The 21,076-nt window shown below is 42.4% G+C and overlaps 1 protein-coding gene across 1 annotated transcript; it reads right to left on the reverse strand.

Moving 5' to 3' along the window:
• Positions 1-7,709: 7,709 nt before the first annotated feature.
• On the reverse strand, positions 7,710-19,846 carry nptxra (neuronal pentraxin receptor a). The gene is made up of 5 exons (XM_085784751.1): positions 18,788-19,846; positions 13,225-13,507; positions 12,503-12,744; positions 10,892-11,071; positions 7,710-10,278 (listed from the first exon to the last, which is right to left on the reverse strand). Exons 1-5 carry the CDS (start codon positions 19,487-19,489, stop codon positions 10,048-10,050), a joined length of 1,638 nt encoding a protein of 545 aa, XP_085640877.1. The 5' UTR covers positions 19,490-19,846; the 3' UTR covers positions 7,710-10,047.
• Positions 19,847-21,076: the final 1,230 nt, after the last annotated feature.

Genomic DNA, 21,076 nt, shown 5'->3' on the forward strand with positions numbered 1-21,076 from the left:
CCTTTTCTGCAGTCTGCTGTAACAGAAGAATCGGTGTAGCTCATGATCAAAGATGTAATGAATCTAAAGTTGGTGTTGCTGATGATGGAATTGCAGCATTTGTTAAGTCCAAACACTGAAGAAAAAGCTTGTACCATTTAGCCGCCCACAACACAACACACCAAATACTTAAAATTTTATTGAATGGAGAAGTGAACTTCTGTCAATTTAAGTCCAAAATCCAAGTGCACAAGCTTAAGTGAACATTTCAAAAGAACAATGCCCACAGAATAAATCATTCAGGATGCATTTTATGAATAAATGAAATCACAAAATGGACTGTCACACATACACACACTCACTCACTCCAGCAATCATGGCACCGGAGCACAAAGCCCTCTCTGAACTGAATCTCACGCCTCAAAAATTATCATGCATCTCCTCACCCCATCTCGGTGGAATCGGAAGGAGTGAGAGAGAAAAGGTTGAGAACGAGGATGTTCCCTAGATGTAATTAGACAACGAGAGATGGAGAATAAGAGCGAGAGAGAGAGAGAGAGAGAGAGAGAGAGAGAGAGAGAGAGATATGGAGGGAAATGTCAGGGGGGGATCACGTCTTTATGGAAAGACCTCATCAATCCTCTGCTATGGAACCAAGAAGGCCCAAAACTAGCTGCATATGAAACATAACACATGTGAAGTAGATATTTGACTAGGTAGCGTTGAAGTTGTATGTAGCATGAGTCGGCGATTGCTACAGAAATACAGACTGAGTTAACGTGGCTTATTCAACCAACCGGATGAAGACCGCTTCTTTTTACAGGCGTATGACATCAGTCGTCTCCGGAAACAAACCAGGGTGATTTCTGGATTAAATTTAGTAAGAGATGAAACAAAATCCAAATAATCAAAATGAGCCACTTGAGGCACAGTTATATTCAGAGCAGCTCACACACACCAACATGAGGGCATATGTATTTTTAACAGAGAAAGCAAAGCCAGCAACTTTGGCTGCGTAACAACAACCATACTTTTCCTATGGAGTTACGCAAGTCCGCCTACGTTTTCATATGAAGGAGGACTGCATTAACGAAACGAAACGGGGGGTGGGGAGGGGGGGTAAGTGAGAGAGGAAGTGAGAGAGGGATATATGAGATGCAAAGTGGGTGACAAAGATGGAGGAAGAGCAAAGCTTCTTCCTGTCCAGATGGATCCTCTGTGGGGATTTTTGGACCGTATGTGTGCGTTTGTGTGTGTGTGTGTGTGTGTGCGTTTGTGTGTGTGTGTGTGTGTGAGAAGAGAAACGATTCTGGTACACAGCCATGTGGAGGCTGAGTAGGTGGATTACCTATTCTGGTTCAAAAGGGAAAGTGATGAGTAGGTGGATTTAAAGACTTTGATAGAAAGTAGTTGTCGTTGTGACCGCGTAAGGTCAAAACACTTCTGTTTAGTGTGAATTCTGTTATTACAGTCATTTTTTAGTCATTGTTCTAACCATTTTCATGACATTAACCTTTCAAGTAATTACCATTCTAGTTTCTGTGTGTAATTTTATTTTATTTTATTTCTTTGTGCGTTTTGGTAGTTTCAGTCTCTGGCAGTGTCTGGCGGAGCATTTTCGCTTTTTAAATTGAAATCCGACATTTCCAATGGGAAACTTTAATCAATACTTGCCTAGGGTTGTAAATGAATAGTTTCTCTCCTCAAGCCAAATTCCCAGCCGAGCAGTGCTTTTGTGATCAGCAGACTTCCTCAGGAGCTGCTTATTTGTCAAGGAGAGGAAAACACTGCCTCAAGGCTGAATAATTTCATTTGTATAGTTTTGAATCAGAAAAAAAAAAAAACATCTCAAGAAAAGTGCCAACACATTCATCCTCTTGATTCACTGTGAGGGAAGCTTCATCACACGTGTACAGTCAAGGGCAACCCGAGTAGCACATGCAGTTACATAATGAAATGCACTAATGCATCATCTTAATCATGACTTGGTTCGTACTGTATTGGAGACCTGAGAGTACGCAACTAGTCTGTTTTGTCCGTCCACTCCATGGATTATGGGATTACAATGTGTCCATTCCTGGATAGAACATTATGGATTATGTACGGAGGGGTAATCCATCAGGGAATATGATCTACTGACTGTGGAAGGCTAAATATGGTCAGCCTGGTGGCCGTAGAGGTTTTTACAAAGAGCCAGGGTCACAGGTTCAATCCCTGCCGCAGCCATAACATCCGTCCCTGTCAGTGTCCTGCACCTGATTTCCTCTTCACACAGATCTGCAGTCTGCCACAGCGCTCTAAACTTTTATTTGTCAGTTTGATGCCTTTGTGTGAGGTGCTGAAACAGAGCGGGGGGAAAAAAAACTGAGAGGAGGAGATTTAAATTGATGTGTAAGAATCACACATTGAATTCGTGTCTCCTCCTACGTCTCCTCCATTTGTTTCCTCTGAGAAATGCGGCGTGCGCCAAGAAAGAAACGAACACCCGACAGCCTGCCAAAAGCTGTTAGAAACTGGCTGTGACAGGCAATTTAGTTAAAGCAAGTACACCACAGCAGGTGTGAGACACGTTGCAAAAGTACTAAATGGCCGATAACCCTTTTTAACTATTGCATAACATGCGTCAAATCTGTCTGTCAAACAACAGGCTACTGTGTGGACCCATCATAGTTGACGGGTCCTCGGATTGTTCTGTCTCCACAGCCCCAGTGGCAGATCCATTGCTTTTAAATGTGCTCAAATATTATTTAAAATTCTGCACATCACCCTTAAGCTTCCAAATATATCAGATCTTTATTTTTTTTTAATGGTGCACAAGACATCTTGATAATTCTAGTTTCTTTTAATCAATATTTAACCCAATGAAAAACATGACAGAGGCCCAGAAAAATTTTATATTTTGCTGCGTGGAGAATATTTTTTCCCAACTTTGAAACTGCCTCTGTGGATATAAAAGTGATGGTTCGGGTTATTTGAGGTTGGGTTGTGTGAGGTACCATCCTCCAAAAATGTGTTTCATCCACTTGCCTGCAGAAGGAGAGCTAATCTCAGCTCAGTGTACGCTATGTTTGGAACATCTTCTCACCTTTATCTGGCTCTTTCCTTTGCAACTAGAGTTTCTGAACCATTAAAATACTGTATTTACACACACAAGTGCAACTGTACACAGACAGAACGATGTCTACTGAGGTGGTAACGTTAACAAGAGATTACAGATTACTGGGCGCGTTTGTGTCATAGTGCCATAAAGCAGTCTATGTTTCTCGCGTGACAAGATCTGGGACACCAAGTCGGAGGTGCTGATCTTACAAGGTTGGTTTTCGACCAAGAGGCTGCCTACTTGGAAGGCAGAGAGCCATTCTCCCCGTAAAAAGTCATTTAACCATCACAATTACTTGTTGTTTAATTAAAGTAAAAATCTTGCGTAGTTCCTCTTTAGCAGTTAGAAAAATATAGTTGACATGATAAAGTGGTGAAAATGAAAAGTAGAAACAGCACACTTAACTGATGTTAGTATTTTTCTGTCAGTATCTTAAAGGTGTTCAGAAACGGCCATTTGTCCTGTTTGTCCCGCCTTCTTCCACGAATTTCCGCACGAGTTTACACGAGTAAGGAAAATGAATTTGATTTGAATTTGGGCGTTATCGAACGGGCGGGATATTCAATGTTTGGGGCGGGACACACTAGTGTTTCAAAGGAATTTGATTGGATGTTGTCCAGCTCGGCGTGTGTGTGTGTGCGAGTGTGTGTAACTAACGTAGCTAACTGTTAGCTAGTAGCCTAGCTACGTTATAGCTTGCTAACTTAGCTAGCTATGCTAAGTGATGGACCGCAGGGATCTGGTGGAGGAGAGGCGAAGGAGAGTTTTGTGTCGGTGGTGGTGGTTAGTGGTTCCCGTTTTTTCTCAGACGTTTATATCGCAACGACAGTAGCCATTTGATTGACGGATGACGGATCCTGATATCATTGGCTGATGAATTGTGAGCAACATGGCGCATAATTCGCACGCCTGCATTATCCAATGTGACAAAAAAACAACAACCTTTCACCCCGGATTTACTCAAAAATAGAATTTTGCACAAAGTTTGGGCTACATCGTCTGATAGATGAATGATTACACTAATTTTAAGACCCACAGTGGGATCAAATTTTTCTTTTCTGAACACCTTTAAAACAAGTCTTTGCCGATTAACCTGTGGACAGCAACACATCTCTCTGCTCCTGGCTTGTCCTCGTAACTGGGAGCATTCTGAAATGAATCTAAGGCACGTAGATGAATACCACACAATACCCCTACATAAAAAAACCCAAACCGTCTCTTTATTAGCGGCAGGCATAAGCGTTGAAGGGGTTAACTCTGGGTCCTCCTCAGTCTGAGTAAGCTGGGTTTCTCACACACAGCAGGCTGCACCCACACAGTAATGAGGTTAGCAGCACTCGGACTCGGTTTAGATCTAAGTTGTGTGACACCAGACAGCTGACTGTGACTGTCTGGCACGAGCAGCAGAGCCCCTGATGGACTTATGTTGTAAGTCCGTTACTAAAAGCGAGGATTGCGTGAACTAACGGCGCTCAGTCGAGTCTTAGCCACTGGAGGAGTTTAACAGATTGACTCGTGCTAATTAGAGATTACAGATATTGCCGTGCAGATAGTGCCGCGGAGTAGCTGTGGTATTTGTTGCCTTTCCCTTGCGATCACTGGATGGCTTGTCATATCATCACCGTAGTGTGCAACAAGAGCCCAAGAGAAAATCAAGACTCAAGACTTTGTTTTTAAATCCCTATTCATAGCCATTTGTTTAGACAAATCTCTTGCATGGTTGCTCCCTTCAGTTTTTGCCCACTATTCCCCAACATATCTGTAAAAATGACAGCTTTGTGACAGCAACCTTGAAAACGCTGAGCCTCGTGCTGCATGTATGCCCCATCTCTTCTTTGTTTTTTTTTTGGTCGTCGTTGTCAGGAGACATGTGGCGTGTGTCTTGGCTCGTAGAGAAATGGGAAATCATGAGAAACGCAGAGTTGCAGTGAAAAGCAGGTGACAGTCGACAAGCTGCAGTCAGTGGCAGCGTCTGCCACCGGGGTAGGAGGGGGGTGAGAAGATGACAGGAGGGTGAGAATAGAGGATGACAGAGAGGTGGGAGAACGAATGCAGCGTGAGAATTAAATGTGTCTATTTTAATGCAGACAAACACTTCACACACACACACATTACACACTAACCGTACGTTCAGACCTTAAAACGGCAAGAACACAAACGTTTGCCCTGTCTGTCCTGACAAGGATGTTGTAGAAGCTTGTGGGTCCACTAACATAAATGTTGTGGATGAAGTAGACGGTGTGCAAGTTGGTTCAAGCTGAATTTAAAAGATTCTGTAAAGGAAACGGGGATCTCAGCATTGTTTTGCATGCTAAGGTACTGGTTCACATGGATTTTGTCAAAAATATATTACCAACTTTAATTCACCAACTCACCTTTGTCCATGATTTGTTATAATTATTATTTTCACGGTCACACTGTAAGCAAACAGGGATATGTTGTAAAAGAGATGTGAAAACCTGCTACTACAATAATCAGTTTCTCTTCCATTGTGATCAGAAAAAAAGTTTATACTGACTTATGTGTCTGTCATGTCACTGCTCATCACCAAGAGACACAGGCTCACATGTAAGATGAATGCCCTCTAGTTGCTTTGAGGTTTTAGCTGCTCTCTGTGTGAACTGACAGTACAAGGTAGATAAACTGTCTAACTATGCGTTCACACCAAAAGCTTCCAAAGCTTCAAAATGTCATAAGTCATTCATTTTCAATGAGAGCCCTGCGTCCAAAGCTTCCAAAGTGTCAACTGCCGTCAGCCGCACTTCCAAAGCTTCCAAAGCTTCCAAAGCATCACTAGACGAGAAGTTTTGTGTCGGTTGACTTTATGTTAATTAGCTATGACGCGGTTCGGCGGCAACCAGTCAGAATAGAGGTGTCCTGTGGCTCCTTCAAATGACCAGCTCGATCGAAACTTTGATGTCAGTCATGTGAAGAGCAACCAAAGTGGCTCAAAATATTTTGCCGCACAGTTAGGCATTACATTGAATGTAACAAAACCGACCTGAAGCCCTCAGCGCTGAGAGTTGATGTGGGAATTAAACCACAAACTGAAATTGTGACTTTTAATAAATATTTATATTTATTAAAATTGTATATTTTAGATTTTTTTTTTTTAAAGTATATTCTTTTGGGGCTTTAATTTACAGGACAGTTGAGAAAGAGACAGGAAATGGGAGGCAGAGAGGGGGGGAATGACACGCAGGATGGGGCCGTTCGACGCGGGAACCGGGGCCTCCTGCAGTGAGGACTGTAGCCTCAACACATGGGGCGGCTGCTCTACCAACTGAGCTAAACACCGCCCCATAGATTTTAGATATTGACCAGTAGTTAGTCGCAGTTAGCTTAGCAGAGCTTCACACCTGCAACCAAAAGACAAGCACAATAAGAACACCCAATGTGCCGACAGTAAAGACTTAACTGTAGTGCATTTGGAGAATATTGTTTGAGTTTCATGACTTTCATTGTAGCTACTGTACACAGTGGGAAGTACAGTGTGGAGTCCATTAAAGACTTAAACATCAGATAAACTATATATAAATTATGCTGCACAAATAGGCTACTATGTGTTTTATATTATCACAGTAGGTGACTCACTTTATCTTCCAAGTCCTCATCTTACTCATAACTCATAACTAATATATGCACCTGCTGCACCTGGGAGAACGTTTCATTCTCTTCTCCTTGAACCTTCTCCTTTAATTTGTGCAGAAGGAGAATGCACAGAGGAGTTTGAGAACTGAGAGATGCTTTGTTGGTCACCGAGAAATCACAATTTTTCTTGTCAAGTGTGGAGAGCACTCTTTACTGCAGGAGGATTTTCTCTCACAGCAGGTTTTGTTACTGCTGCACTTCAGTGACAAGTGTGTGTGTGTATGTGTGTGCAAGTGTTTGTGAATAAAAGAGCAGCTGACAGGGGCTCTTATAGACTTGATTCACTGCAGTTTCTTTCTGAAGCTTCTGCCTGAAAGATATTATGACAAGGCATCACAATCTTTACGTCTGAAAATTAGGACTTTAATAAAGATTTGAGGTTTATACACGACACATTCAGAACAATACAACACCATACAAGACACGGACATACAGTATTTATACAAACAGCGACATGAAAAAAGACTGGTACCAATGCATACAGTGAAAAAAAGAAACAAAGTTGGCGTTTTAAAAAAAGACAAACATTGCAGATAGATTTAAAAAGCTTCATTTGCTATTTCAATAGTCATAAACATAATAATGCCACACCACTATCAAAAAGCCCCATTAATGCTCCGACATGAGCCGAACAGACACCAGGCATAAGATTAATAATAAGACGGCAGACTGAGAGGCATCATCAAACACACTGTTAGGCACGGCAAGATGATTTTGACCTGATTTAGCATCGGTTTGGCGGCTCTGCACAGAAGTATCTAGTCCTGCCTCCGTGTTTTCAAATGCTTTGTCAAACCCCTTAATATCTTAAAAATTCACGGGGAATTCACAGAGGAACTCATGCTTAATTAGTTCAAAATATCTCGCAGTGTGAATTTTCCATCAGCATAATACATTTGATGAATTGTTTACTTGGGCGCAAACACCCTGACAGGCACTTTCCACAAAGGATCATTTTTACGTGAGGGAGTAGCCAATGTTTTTCCAATGTTTTTCTTTTCTTTTCTCTTTTTTTTTGTATTTTTTCCCCGGAAATGGACAATCTGTATTTAACATCACGTCTCATACAACAGTTGAGATCAGTCGTCCGAAGGTTCTCGGAGTACAAACATGATCAGAGATGGATTTTCAGAAACATACCGGATGCAACAAGACGTGTTACAAACATACAGTTCATGCATGGAATGTAGGAAGGCTGGAAGAGCTGGAGGTTGCAGGTTGTTAATTCATCACATTACTGAGTGGTTGCATGTATAAAATTGCAAAGAGAAAACAGTCGATATTTAAGAATGTTAAAATTTACCATGAGTGCAATTTTCTGCATTTTCATGTGGGTTTGAAGGTCGCAGTCAAGCAAGAAAGTGTACAGTACCACACGATTAAGCCACAAGTTTCCTTGATAAGACCTCATCATAGTATGACCTTGATTTTCTAAATGTGTAGAGAGTGACATAAATGGGGCAAAAGCTTGACAAGAAGTGTGAAGATGCACCAAAAAAAAAAGAAAAAGAAAACGAGTAATACTCTCTTATTGATGGTGCTTTCCCTAGAGAATAGGATGTCTTGTTTTACATGTGTTCAGCTGACTCATTGAGGGAACAAAGAAACCCTCCTTCAGGCCTTCATGGATAAACACAAAGACAACCACAGAGGCACTCTCCTCTCTTCGTGGAAATTGTGAGAAACATATCGCAGTGGCAAGACAATTACAAGTATATGAATACATCATGCAAAGATGAAAATAATGTAGCATCACTCCTAACAAGGACCTGGTCCATCTATCTTCTCCCATGTCCTCCCTCTTTCTGTTCTCTTTCATCATTTTCTACTTAATATTCCCTCCACTTTCTTCAACAGTTTTCATCACCTTACCTTGACTCCCAACTCTAAAGCTGTCGTAGGCTTAATTAACTCCTGTCTGACCCCGCTACACTCAAGGAGGAGTTTCAGCTGGCAGCACAACTTCTAGTAGAGGTAAAACAGTCCTCTGGTGACAACAGCTGGAGACATTTATTACAACCTGACTGTCTAAACAAAATAAATGGTCACTTTCTGCCCAGTTTTCACTGTTAAATGTCAACTTAAGCATTTATTATTCTTTTTAAAAAGGTATTTACTTTCTTGTCAAGAGTTACATGGGGACAAGTGATGCTATCACCAGCATCTGTGGGAACTTAACGTAGGGTAAAGACAGGAATCAGTAGGCCAGTTTAGATCTATCCAACAAAAGAAAAAAAAAAATACTGCTCATAAATGCCTCAAAACCTCACAAATTAGTGTCATACCTTGTTTGTCCAATCCATACAAAAACCGAAGAGTAACAAAAATCAATTTGCTGCTTTAAAGGCTTATGCACCAGGCCATTTCTTGGCCCGGGACCAGAAGCGTCCTGGCGTATTTGTTGTCAGGTAGCTTGTCCAAGCCAAGAAACAGTTTGGCACAAATTCTACATAAAATGGTACACTGAGACTTTTAATCACTTATTATTAGAACATATTCAATATAGTGAGCTTTAGATACCGGTAAGCAGTTTGGTGGATCTCGTCATTGTTGTACAGAACCAGGGCCGGTGTTTCCCTCTCTACCAGTCTTTACTCCAGGCTGGTACAGTATCTTTATACTACAGACACGAGAGTGACAGTCCCCTTCTCATTTAACTCTACAATTGAGTCAATTGGTGTGTTTCTCAAAATTATTCCTGTAAGTGTTAATAATAATATCAGCTTCTTAGCTAGCTAATCATACATGTTATGGTCTGCTAAGCTTCACTGTGTAATTGCTAACTAATTGGTTTATCTAGCAAAAGGTTTAACGGTTTTCTATGTAGACTCTTACATAGACTACATCGATACTTTTGCTAATTAGACTGCTACTGTAGCTAGTTTGCTAACAAAGCATAGAACATGGGAGGTAGGACCAACAAAATTTAAAGTATCCCAAATCTGGACGCAAATCTACTTTAGCAGAATGTCCTTTAATGCATTAAGTACATGTAGGTTAAATCGTGACCTAGACAGCAGCTTTATTTATGAGGGATCCCATTTTTTGTAATGCACATTTCTCCTTTACACCTCCATGATGGTTTAAGGTGTGATTACTAGAATTGGTGATGTGACTGCAAAGCCTCTACTGTGTAATATAATTATAAACCATCCATTTTCCACTTTTTACATACCTGTCGGTCCCTGCCACAGAGTCAATAGGAGTGCTAACGCTGGGCAGAAGTGATCCTACCCTCATCAAATGGCTACAACTTCCACCCTCACTCCTGCCTTTCCTTCACCTCCTCTTTCCTCAAAGCCTTTTCCACTTGTCAGTCACTGAGAGCTCCTGCTGTGTTTACTACATGGCTCCCCTGGGTGCTTGGAGGCTCCACCGTAAACCTCAATTCCGCTCTCCGTCCACGGGACCACGCAGCCCTGGGTTACTCTGCCGCAGCGAGCCAAGCTGGCTACCTGGCTAGACGACATTACCCGGTCCCAAAGTCCCACCTGGGACAGCTCTCCAACCAAGGCCTGGGATGAATCGAATCCTCCGCCGAGGGAATCCTGGAGAGAAACAAGTGTTGTTAGATGGATAACAGAGCCTGCGGACCGGTGGCAGCACAGTGATTGAAGGGCAAAAACACCTCCATACACAGCCGGCTGCCACCTCCAACACAACTGTGGACTTGCCTCTGGGAAGATTAAGGAGATGTGACAAAAACTGACCAGTATGACCGCAGGACTCTGAACATAAAGAAGCCTGATGGGAGAGGTTGTTTCAGCTCTGGGGTCCCAGAGGCTGTTACTCTTGTTGCTGATGCCCACTTGTTTCACAAAACTAAGCACACACACATTTCACTCTCTAACTCACTGTGGCTAAGCTTGCATTGTGCTCAGTCTGAACTATGTGTAGATTTACTTTGTCTGCGTCCACTTCCTCAAAGTCTTTTCTGCTTTTATTAACTATATATTCTTAGAGCACGGAGGAGCCAGTAAGTGAATAGAGCCACAGCTGTTGGCAGTAAACTAACATTTGCTTGCAGTGCTGTCGTCAGCACAAGTCTGGAGGGCACCGCGAATTGGATTTCCACTGGAGTTAACCTGCTTTAGCAGCCTCTAATCAGTCAAAAATGTAATTCTTCCATCCGGTCTTTCGCTCACTTCATCATGCATTCACCTGTTCCTGCCCCAGCATGAGCACTCCTCCAGGTCTGATGTGATGTCCGGCAGCCAGTGAGTGGCCCTCGCCCCTCAGCTTTCCCCCCTGGTAGGCCTGCCAGGCTCCTCCCTTCTGGCTCCAGCTCACACAGATGTGCTGCCAGCTGCCTCTGGAGAGGTTCAGAGGTAACTGGGCCACCTAAGAATGAGATAAAATATTGCTCCGATAAAATAGATGTTTGCATTTTTGTGGTTGCCACTGTCCCATTCAAATGCAACAGCTAGTGGGAAATACATTTGCATGATTGTCGAGCAGCTATGGAGATATTTTTGACATCTACCCGGCTTCTTTTCTTTTCAGAAGTTGGTTGTTGTATAGTATTTCCACACTCCCAAAGACATTCTGCAACCTCCAAGGACACGTAGCTTTTCCTCCAGGCATCTATTACCATAATGACTTCATTGAATTATACCTAAAGCCACTGCACTGCACAACACAGCCCTGCAATGCTGTCAAGGTGATACCTCATTTGAACACATGAATGAGGCTATTTAGCTTGTCTGCTAAATTGGCTGTTTCATTTGATTTGTTGCACTTATTTGTATGCTAATGGAGTGCACTTCTTCCTCAGTAATAGTCATTAAAACATGTAACCAAGCCTATAATGTATTCTATATACATTACAATTGGCAAAGTTAAAAAATGTGGATGAGTCTCGTAGAAAGCAGCACTCCTGGGGAAGTGCTATGGTCATTATAATTGATCCAAAATATAGATATTTATACTGGTCAAAGTCAGTTCCCCCATTCTGTTTCCATCTCAATCAGTCCTGCAGATGAACTTTATGAAGAGTTACTGGTGTAGAAGCTAAGGTGCATTTGTGATCAGATGGATTCACTGTGTGGCTTAACATTTTCATTCCTAGTTTTCCTCACAAAGGTAAAATGTGTCACAACAAAAATGTGCATAGTTGGCACCGTAAGTGTTTTATTGCTACAAAGATGAGTTGACCAGCAACATATCATATTCTCAAGACATACACTTTGGTCTCGGTACAAGACCCAACAAAAATCATATTATCAATTTTATGTTTTTCATGAAAATGAAAAGCAAGTTGACCATTCCAACTGTATTGAAATGGCATATTGCAGTTTCTATATGTGTAATCACAATGTGATGTTTTTTTGCATTGTGCAGACTCCTAATATATTTGAATGGATTGAGAAACTGTTGTTTCACATTTATGCTCACCAACAATACACTAACTGAATGCCATTTATGTCTGGGATAAATATTGATAGAAACAATGTGTTGTTTGATATATTGCATAACAATTTCCAATATTCAGTAATTTCAAATTAAAATTTATGACTGTACTTCCAACGGCAATGCAGGTTATGAAAAACAATTTTTCTATTGCATGCTCCATTTGCGACTAGAATTTAAAATGAAGTCTTGCAGAACGAAAACCTGAAAGGTTTGTGCAGAGCCGATACATTTTAGGAATTTAAACCATAAACAATTTGATATATGACCCCTATAGCGAAATTAATCCCTTTGGGAAAAATCGATCGTCAGGACAGATATACAGTATGTGCTTGGTCTCTTGACATTAGACTGATACAGCACCTTGTCATTGATGAGCAGCTCGATGGGGGTGTGCAGGCCTTGGAGCAGCACCAGTTCATTCGGCTGCTCGGGAACAGCGTAGGACAGAGGCGTACCGATGCCTCCCTCAGCGGGCCGCAGCCACAGGCACAGGGTGAAGGCTCGCAGCTTTGGGATGGAGTGTTTGACAACAGCGTACATGTAGTTTGTCCTTGTTGGGAAAGACAGCCTGTAGCCCTCTGGGAAAGAATGCCCGGGGACACCTGGGAAAAGAGACAGAGAAGAAAGCGAGACTTGGGTGTAAAGGGAAATCAGTTATGTAATTTACAGTTTGAAAAAAAGATCAAATGGACTTCCTGCTTTTCTCATTTCTCTGCGCTTCCTTCATATAAAAAACATCTGATGTGTTTCTTTTAAGCAGGGCATGAATTTAATCTTTCTGATCTTTCTTTCTGTTACATAAGTTAAACATAATTAATTCATCATAAAGAAGCCCCATGGCTTTATGTGATTAAGAGTAATGTAAAAATTAAACCTCTGAGGTCATTTTTATGACAGATTATTTGTCATCATTAGACTTGATTCAATGCATGTGATTAATCACAGTCACGTGGTGTTTTTATCAGGATTTCATACATCTACTGTTTATATTTTAAGTCACACATTAAGTTGTGCCACCACATACACATTTTTTCTTTTTCTTTTTCTTTTTCTTTTTCTTTTTCTTTCTTTTAAAACCTCACCTTCCTCGAGCCCTGAAATTCGGTGCTGTAGTTTACTGAGGCTCTGGTCGATTTCCTGTCTGTGTTTCTCAGTTTCCAGCCTCAGGGCTTTTCTCTCTTTCTCCAGCAGCTCCACCTTCCTCTCCAGCTCCCCCTCCAAGTCTTCCATCCTCCAGGGCCCGTCAGCACCAGCTCTGTGCCCAGGATCAGCCAGCCTTTCTGGGCCGACAGACACCTCGCCTTCCTCCGCCACTCCTGAGCTGCCACCATCCGTCTGGTTGTGAGGAAACGGGCCAATGTCTGACTGCAGAGGAGGGAGACAAGGGATGACAACTGGCTCAGAGAGTTGGTTTTTGCAGTCTGAGGAAAATCTGTTAAGTATCTCTCTGCCTGCTGTGGTGTTTATCTCCAGTTCATTATCATTACGTGTCAGCTGCATGCCCATGTGAGACAAAATTCTTACACCTAATCAATAATTGATTTCTCTGAAACATTTCATTATGCCCGGGGAAACATCTAGGGGCTGATTTTAATAAGGTTTCACGGTGTAATGTTTTTACTTCAAGGAATATTTCACCATTTTGAGACATGATGATTTGTAGTTTTATTGGAGGCTGTGTGCAGGGCTGTTTCTTAGTTGGGCACAGTCACAGTGAGGTTGCTTGGTCCCACGCATAATCCCCTGGAAACGTTTATATTTCTAGTATTTGTTTTTTGTACAGGCTACATAAATATAGTACATTGATTTCAGAGGCGGGTAGGTGGATTTGGAAAAGGCTAGGCTACCTGTTTCTCCTTTTCAGTTCTTGTATTAAAGGAACAGCATTGAGTTCTTGACATTGGGTTGTGTTAGGTAGTCACATATAGGCAGTACATTGCCTGCTGTACATCCAATGCAGCTGTTAGGTGGTCACCAGGAGAGTGGCAGAACAGTGTGTAACAGTCCACACTTCCCATTCAAATCTGTTTTATAATGTTTCATCAGGTCAGCTGAGTTAATCACAAATAATCTTAATACAGTGCACCCCATAGTTATGTTTGTACACAGGACTGCAGTAGTCATGTGCAGAGCATCACAATTCTCTGCTGGTCTAACCAAGAGCACACTACTGCATCTACTGCAAATAATATATTGTCTATATATGACTACCCCTTTAAGTCAGGCTGCCGCTGACAGTAGCTTTATATTTAATGTAGAGTGACGTAAGGAAATGAATTAGCGTTTTTCACAATATGCTGAATTTCTTCAAGGGTTAGAAAAGGCCCGCTGTTTGATCATTGGTTTGGATAGCAGAAGGTCGAACTTCTTGCTACAGTAATATACTCTGTAACAGTTACATCAGATGCTTTCATGAATTGGACTGTTAGCTGGTTTGGACAGATAACCACCTGTTTCCAGTCTGATAAGATAAATTAGTAACTGCTAACTTCACACTGAATGGACAAACATGATGTTTTTTAAATCCATTATACAGCTTTTACAGCATTACTTAGAACTGATTCTGTGGCCGTCAACATTTAACATTGTGCAGGGATCTCAAGATAATTGTACTACTTAGTAACTTGGTTAACCCGCAGCAAGTAATTTCATGTCTATTTTTGGGTGAGGGTTACATTTCCGTAATGGGACCTTCAAAGTCGATGTGTGAAACCTGCTGGCAAACACTTTATTCACACATCCAGCTGTTGTTGAGCATACGTAGCATTCATTTACAGTAGGACCATGTGTCTGGTCACCTGGTGATCCCTGAGTTTCTCTTAGCTTCTCTCAGCTTTTTGGTCTCCAAATCCCAGAGGGAAAATATTTGACTGTTTAGCTGAATACAGTACTACAGTATGTTCAGCAGCTGGTCTGCAACTTTCTGTCTGCTGTCTGTCTGAAGTTTGCTGCTGAGCAGGTAGTGTCCATCTGGTTTTTAGAGCTTTTTCAGTCAAAACAGCTGCTTGCTAGAGCCAAAAATGGAGCAGAGAGAGGGAACCATGAGGGAAAGCTATAGACAGTAAGATGAAACTTACTTTAAAGCCATTATAAACTGAGAGCGGCTGCAGATTCATGCGCTAGTTCTCTGTAGGTTCATCACTGACCTCTTTCATATTGTTATAGTGTTTTCACATTGTCATTTGATTTGTTATTACCATAGAAATATTGATTACAGCTATTTAAAATTACCTGTGATTTAAAATTTCACATTTGAATCCCTGTCCAAAAGTTAAATGGATGACATTTGGCTATGAGTCAGATTATGTCCATGGGGATTTTTTTTTTTTTTTCAATTAAACATAACACAACAAATAATTGAAAGTCAGAAAGGCTGCCAAGAGACTGAACTATTTTAGTCAACAACAAATTGCTTTGCTCCACTGTATAATGTTTCACCGGGAAAAAAAAAACCCTAAACCACAAGGGAAGGGATGTGGGAAATACAGAGCAAGCATTATGTATTACAGCCCACAGTAGAAATACACAGCGGAGACCACAAGGGGAATAATACAGTAAATACGTGCACACACTTGAAATACTGAAGAGTACATAAAAGCCATACAGTGGAGTGTGTGCACTGTACCATCACTACCCCTGGTGTGGTCTGTAGGATAATACAAACAGTTGTGTCTTACAGTACAACAGTGATGAGTATGTTGTGAAAATGTGACACTGTAATGATGACACGCAGAGGTCAGAGGTCAGGACCTTTGTCTCATATTAGATGCATGATGGATGTTCATTCTCTTCAGTCACTCTATCCCTACATCCTCTTCTCTAAGGCATACAGTCACATTTATAATTCACATCTCAAGTCTGCTGTGACCACTCTGCTCCAGTTGTAGCCAGTAATGTTGACCACAATGTCGTCTCCTTTACTTATTCGCCGTAACAGTTGTGAAACTGAACCCAAAAATAACACATGTGTTCATCTTGTGCACTTCTCTGTGATGCGTCTGCTTAAGTCATGCATATGCTCAAGGGGCGTCTTTAAAACCATAAACACCTTAGAGGGCCTTGCCATGACAGGTGATCTAGACTCAGAAATGTTTGACAGTTCTGGTATCAAGCCTGGGGTTAGGCCCCGAGGCAGGTATTTACATGTGCAGATGTCAAAACATTTCTGAATAGGAAGCTTATAAAGTTTTTTATTGCAACACCATCTCTTGCATAAATACATGAACAAATGTAGGATGGTTCAAGTGCGATAAATCTGTCGTTAAATGCAACGTGCCTCCACCTCGCACTTACTCGACATGTTTGTACTTTCATGAAGTGTCATTGTGGAAATGTAATCTTGAATTTTGGGTATGAATTTAGGATTTTCTGGGATATTTCTAGTGATATGAAATCATGTTTCACTTCATGACATTTCCCTCAAAAACACAACTGTCAACCTCGTGTTGGTGTTAAAGGAAAAGTAGCTGCATCATCAAAGTCAGTGGAAGTCAGCCTTTGGGGAGCATTAATGGTGCTGCATAAAATTTTCTGCCAAATCATCAGGTAGATCATGAAATATATCGCAGGATAAGTGAAAAACATTGAGCTGCTGGTGTTACAGGAAAAGTCGGGGGGATGGTAAAAGTCTTGCATTCATCTCCTGGGAACCACAAAGTCCCTTATCCCCTTTATTAACTAACCATCCTCACAGTTTGTAAGTCGACACATTTGTGCGTTTGTATTTTTATGTAAATACTGGAAGTATTCTTAGAGATGGTAATTGATGCAGCTCATATGATATCATAAAATGCTGAGGTCAGTTTATGCTCATATTACACCTAATTACATGAAAAGATCGTCTTTCACTTTATCAGTCGAATATATAATGATAATAATATAGACGACAGTAACCCACATAGCCCATGCTATAAGATATTGCTCCTGGGTTCAAATATCAAAACAGCCAGTACAAAGAGTAAAGCCCAGTGTGGTGGATCACAATACTGGAATGGATCAGCATGAAAGCTGATCAGCACTGAGCCCCTGGTTGTAGTGCACAACAACACTACTGGTGTTGCAGGAGAGAACTGAGTATCCAGAGAGTGTACACAGCTGCAACCACGTCTCTGATCCAGCTGTGTGACTGGATGTTACTGCTGCTTCCGAACAAGCAGAAAACAGACAGGGATGTGCTGAAGCTGGTGTTTGATTAGATTCTAATGAGTGGTGTTGCCTGTTGTTTAATCCTTTCTGTCCTGACTCCTGACGAGAGGAGACGGGTTGTGTTTGTATAGGCTTGTAGAAAAATCTGTGGGCATTTGGTTGCTGGTATGAAATGATTACTGCGGGTATCAAAAGAAAGCTCGGTGACTTGAAGAACTTAACACAGTTAATTGACCTGACTAGCATTCCCAGATGAGTGCACCTCTTATATATTCACAGCATCTGATGTAAACACACCACACTGTGTTACTGAAGTAGGCCAAGTACTGTATCTCCTGTGCAAAGAAACTTGACTTGGATGACATGAGGAGCACAGTGGGGGTGAGGAAAAACACACTATAGTTTAAAATATCACCCTAAGACTGTGAAATCCATTCACATTTTACTCCATCGGGGGGACACAGTGTGCAGAGGAGTTCCTTTTGTTCCTGAAAAGTGTCAAACATGGAGATTACAGTCATGCATTATGGAGCTTTTCATCTGACAGTAGCGATATGGAACAAAGAAAATGACCCGAACAGACATGTCCTACATAAAAAAACTACCACTGAGTGAGGAGTGCTGTGCTGCGGAGAAGCACGTTCAGTCTGAGCTTTCAACAAATATAGGCACCTCATAAATTATGGATGGTGTTTCTTTAGCCAAAAAATTAGGTTATACATCATTCGATTCTGGACAGATAAGAGCACGATTCATGTTACTCTGCTATCTTCCCTCCTCCTCCTCCTCCTCCTCCTCCTCCTCCTCCTCCTGCTGCTGCTACCCCTTTTCCTCCCCCTCCCCTTATCTTTATCATCATCTCTCCTCTCCCTCCTCCCCCCTTGTTTACCTGCCTCTTCACCTCTCTTTTAATTTTACATTTCAATCTGTTGTCTTGGCATGCTAGATGAGCAGCCACAGCAGACTACCCATGCCTCACTAAAAGCATGAACAGGTGACATAATTTGCTATACAAAATTTGGAAATGTTGAAAAATGTAGTGTCATTCCTTTGTATAGTTTCTTTCACTCAAACTCCACTTGTGCTGTTTTTGAATACTAATTAGTGAATAGCTTCCCTTGTTGATGTTATTTACCAGACATCTGACTGCCAACATCCAGTCTCACACCCAAGCCTTTTGGACATCTCGCTTGTTCTCATGCAACATTGAAGACCCTTGCTTTCAGAAAGCACTCATGCATGCCCAGACAGCCTAAAAGGAACTATAGAGTGAAGAAGAGACAAATATAGTCATAGATGTCAGTTCTGATAATTACTTATTGCAGTAGCTGGAGAATTTCAGAATGAAGAGATCCTTCATTTATGCCCCCCCCCCCAGTATCCCATCATGTGGGACCAAAGGCGGCTCCCTGGGACCAATTACGCCTCTTGTCAAGTATTGTTTTAGTTGGATTCACAGGATGATCTATGAGCAAGAGGGGTTTCTCACACTCTACCTACCTCCAGTTTCTCTATGCGGTCTTTGAGCTGAGTGATAGCCTGCTCCAGTTCATCCACAGCCCTGACGGTGAGCAGGTGCACACTGTCCGATGCGGACCCCGGGCTGTCCCGCACCATGATCCGCTCCGGGTGCCCCCTCTCCTCCTCCTCCGCACCTTTGCCCCCCCACAGCCCCGCAGCGCTTCCGCCCCTGCCGTCCAGCCCCTTCTCACAGTCCGAGAGTTTCCCCGTCAGCTCCCTGATGGTCCGCTGGTCGTTGAGTATCTGGTCTTTTTGCTGCAGGACGGTCTGCCGGAGCTCCTCCGCGGTGGTGCGCAGGTAGCCCCAGTCTTCTCCCGCGTACAGCGACGGGTCGTCCGCTTGTTGCTGAAAGTTTTTCGGGTTGCACTCCCCGGCGGGGATCGGCGTGCAGATGAGTCGGCTGACCGTCGGGTCATGTCCGGTGAGTCCAGTGACCCCGTCCAGCCCTCCGAGCCCGATGTTGAAAGTAGGCGCCTCTGAGTCGGGTGTTTCAGAACCATGGAGAGCGCCCAGAGACCCGGCCCTGGCCACCGAGCCCCCGGCAGCGGGGGTCTGCGCGGCCAGGTCCGGATACAGCGAGTGGTTGTCGGCTGCAGGTTGCTGTTGTGCCGCGGCAGCCTTGGAGGATCCGGTGTGGACGGCCGCGATGATGCAGATAACCGCTCCGATGAAGGCCACCATCCCGGCGGCCAAGATAATAACAATGAACTTCAGGGTGGCGGCTGGGGCGATCGATTATTAGAAAAACCTAATAGGCTAATAATTGTAACAAAAATAAATAAATAAATAACACTCCTGTTCTGGAAGAAACTCAAAGCTCCAAAAACAGCGGAAAAGTATGAAACGGTCTTCCTGCTTCTAAATCTAGTGAAAAAAGAAATCCCTCCTCACTTTTCCTCCTCTCCGCAAGAACAGACGATTAGAAAACGAGAGATCCGCGCCATAATTTAGTGATCATGGAGTCAACACAAACCATCAGAAACAGGCAGCCCGCGTTACACATCCTCCCCCTGTTCAGCGCGCATGTCTTCCCTATTCAGGCAAAAGCCAGCCTGTTACTGAAGCAGAATGAGAGAGAGAGAGAAAGAGAGAGGGAGAGGGAGAGAGAGAGAAGCAGGGGTGACAGAGAAAGAGAGAGAGAGAAGGAGTTAGTCGTGAGGACAGGGCTGCTCCATTCAGGCTGATAACTCACTTTTTATTTTATTTTATTCTTCTTCTGTTGCCTAGAGCAAACTTTTCCTCAGATGTACTGTAATGATTACGATTATTATGGTGTGTTATTGTGGACAAGAGCATGTCAGGTTTTAGGCTATATGTTGCAGTATGTGTTGATGGGGCATGCATGGCTGTAGCTTATACCATACACTAGTGACTACTCCTTTTTTTTTTTCTTGACTGAAGATGCAGCTCTGCATTGGATATTCCCACCCCCCATGAATAACAAACTACACTACAGCAGAAAATTAGTTCTTTCCTCCCTTTGGCTTAATATTTTCGAGCTCAGCAACACATTACAAGCGGCCTGTGATGTGATGTGTGGATGGCCATAAGTCAGCCTCAAGGCTCCCAGTGGACCGGCTCCACAGCAGCATAGACGACAGAGTGATTACCCTGGTGTGTGTGCGCGTCCGTGTGTGTTGCAGAGCATGGTACAGAGCCGATGCTATTAGTGAGCTTTATTAAACCCTGCTTAGCAGTAAAAATGCACGTTAATCTCAGTTTGATACACACACACACACACACACACACACACACACACACACACACACACACACACACACACACACACACACACACACACACACATGTAATTAAAACTAGCTTTTGGAAATGTTTTCCTCCTGTTTATTTGATCTAATTTATTTGATTGTTTTTACTTCCTCAGCACTCAAGCAGGTTTTATTTCTCATTGAAAAGCACTTTGTAACATTGACAATAACAGTGCTATATAAATAGTTTATTATTGTTGTTATACAAAAAATTAATTCATCAGTGTGCACAAGAGAGACCTAGTGCGACGAAATGACACACATGTGTACACCCTTGCCTTACGATTCTTATAGAAACTCATCATGATGCACCTTAATACCAATCACTATTAAAACCGAATATGCAACCTTATAAAACCAAGTCTTAACCCTGAACCCTCCAACAAATTGGACCCCCACAACCACAGCGGGCACCCACTACAAGGCCACATACAAACAAAGATGTGACAAATGTCTTCAGCAGGGCCGTTGCTAGGAATTCTGGGCCCCCTTAAAGAAT

This window comes from Trachurus japonicus, chromosome 8, assembly GCF_045865225.1.
Source record: "Trachurus japonicus isolate A0001 chromosome 8, Traja_1.0".
Taxonomy (NCBI): Eukaryota; Metazoa; Chordata; class Actinopteri; order Carangiformes; family Carangidae; genus Trachurus; species Trachurus japonicus.

Coding starts and splice junctions, on each gene's coding strand:
- nptxra (XM_085784751.1), bottom strand. CDS start 19,489: ATGGTGGCCTTCATCGGAGCGGTTATCTGCATCATCGCGGCCGTCCAC. Junction 13,508..18,787: donor ACCGCATAGAGAAACTGGAG/GTAGGTAGAGTG, acceptor CCTCCTCTGCAG/TCAGACATTGGCCCGTTTCC. Junction 12,745..13,224: donor AATTTCAGGGCTCGAGGAAG/GTGAGGTTTTAA, acceptor CTCTTTTCCCAG/GTGTCCCCGGGCATTCTTTC.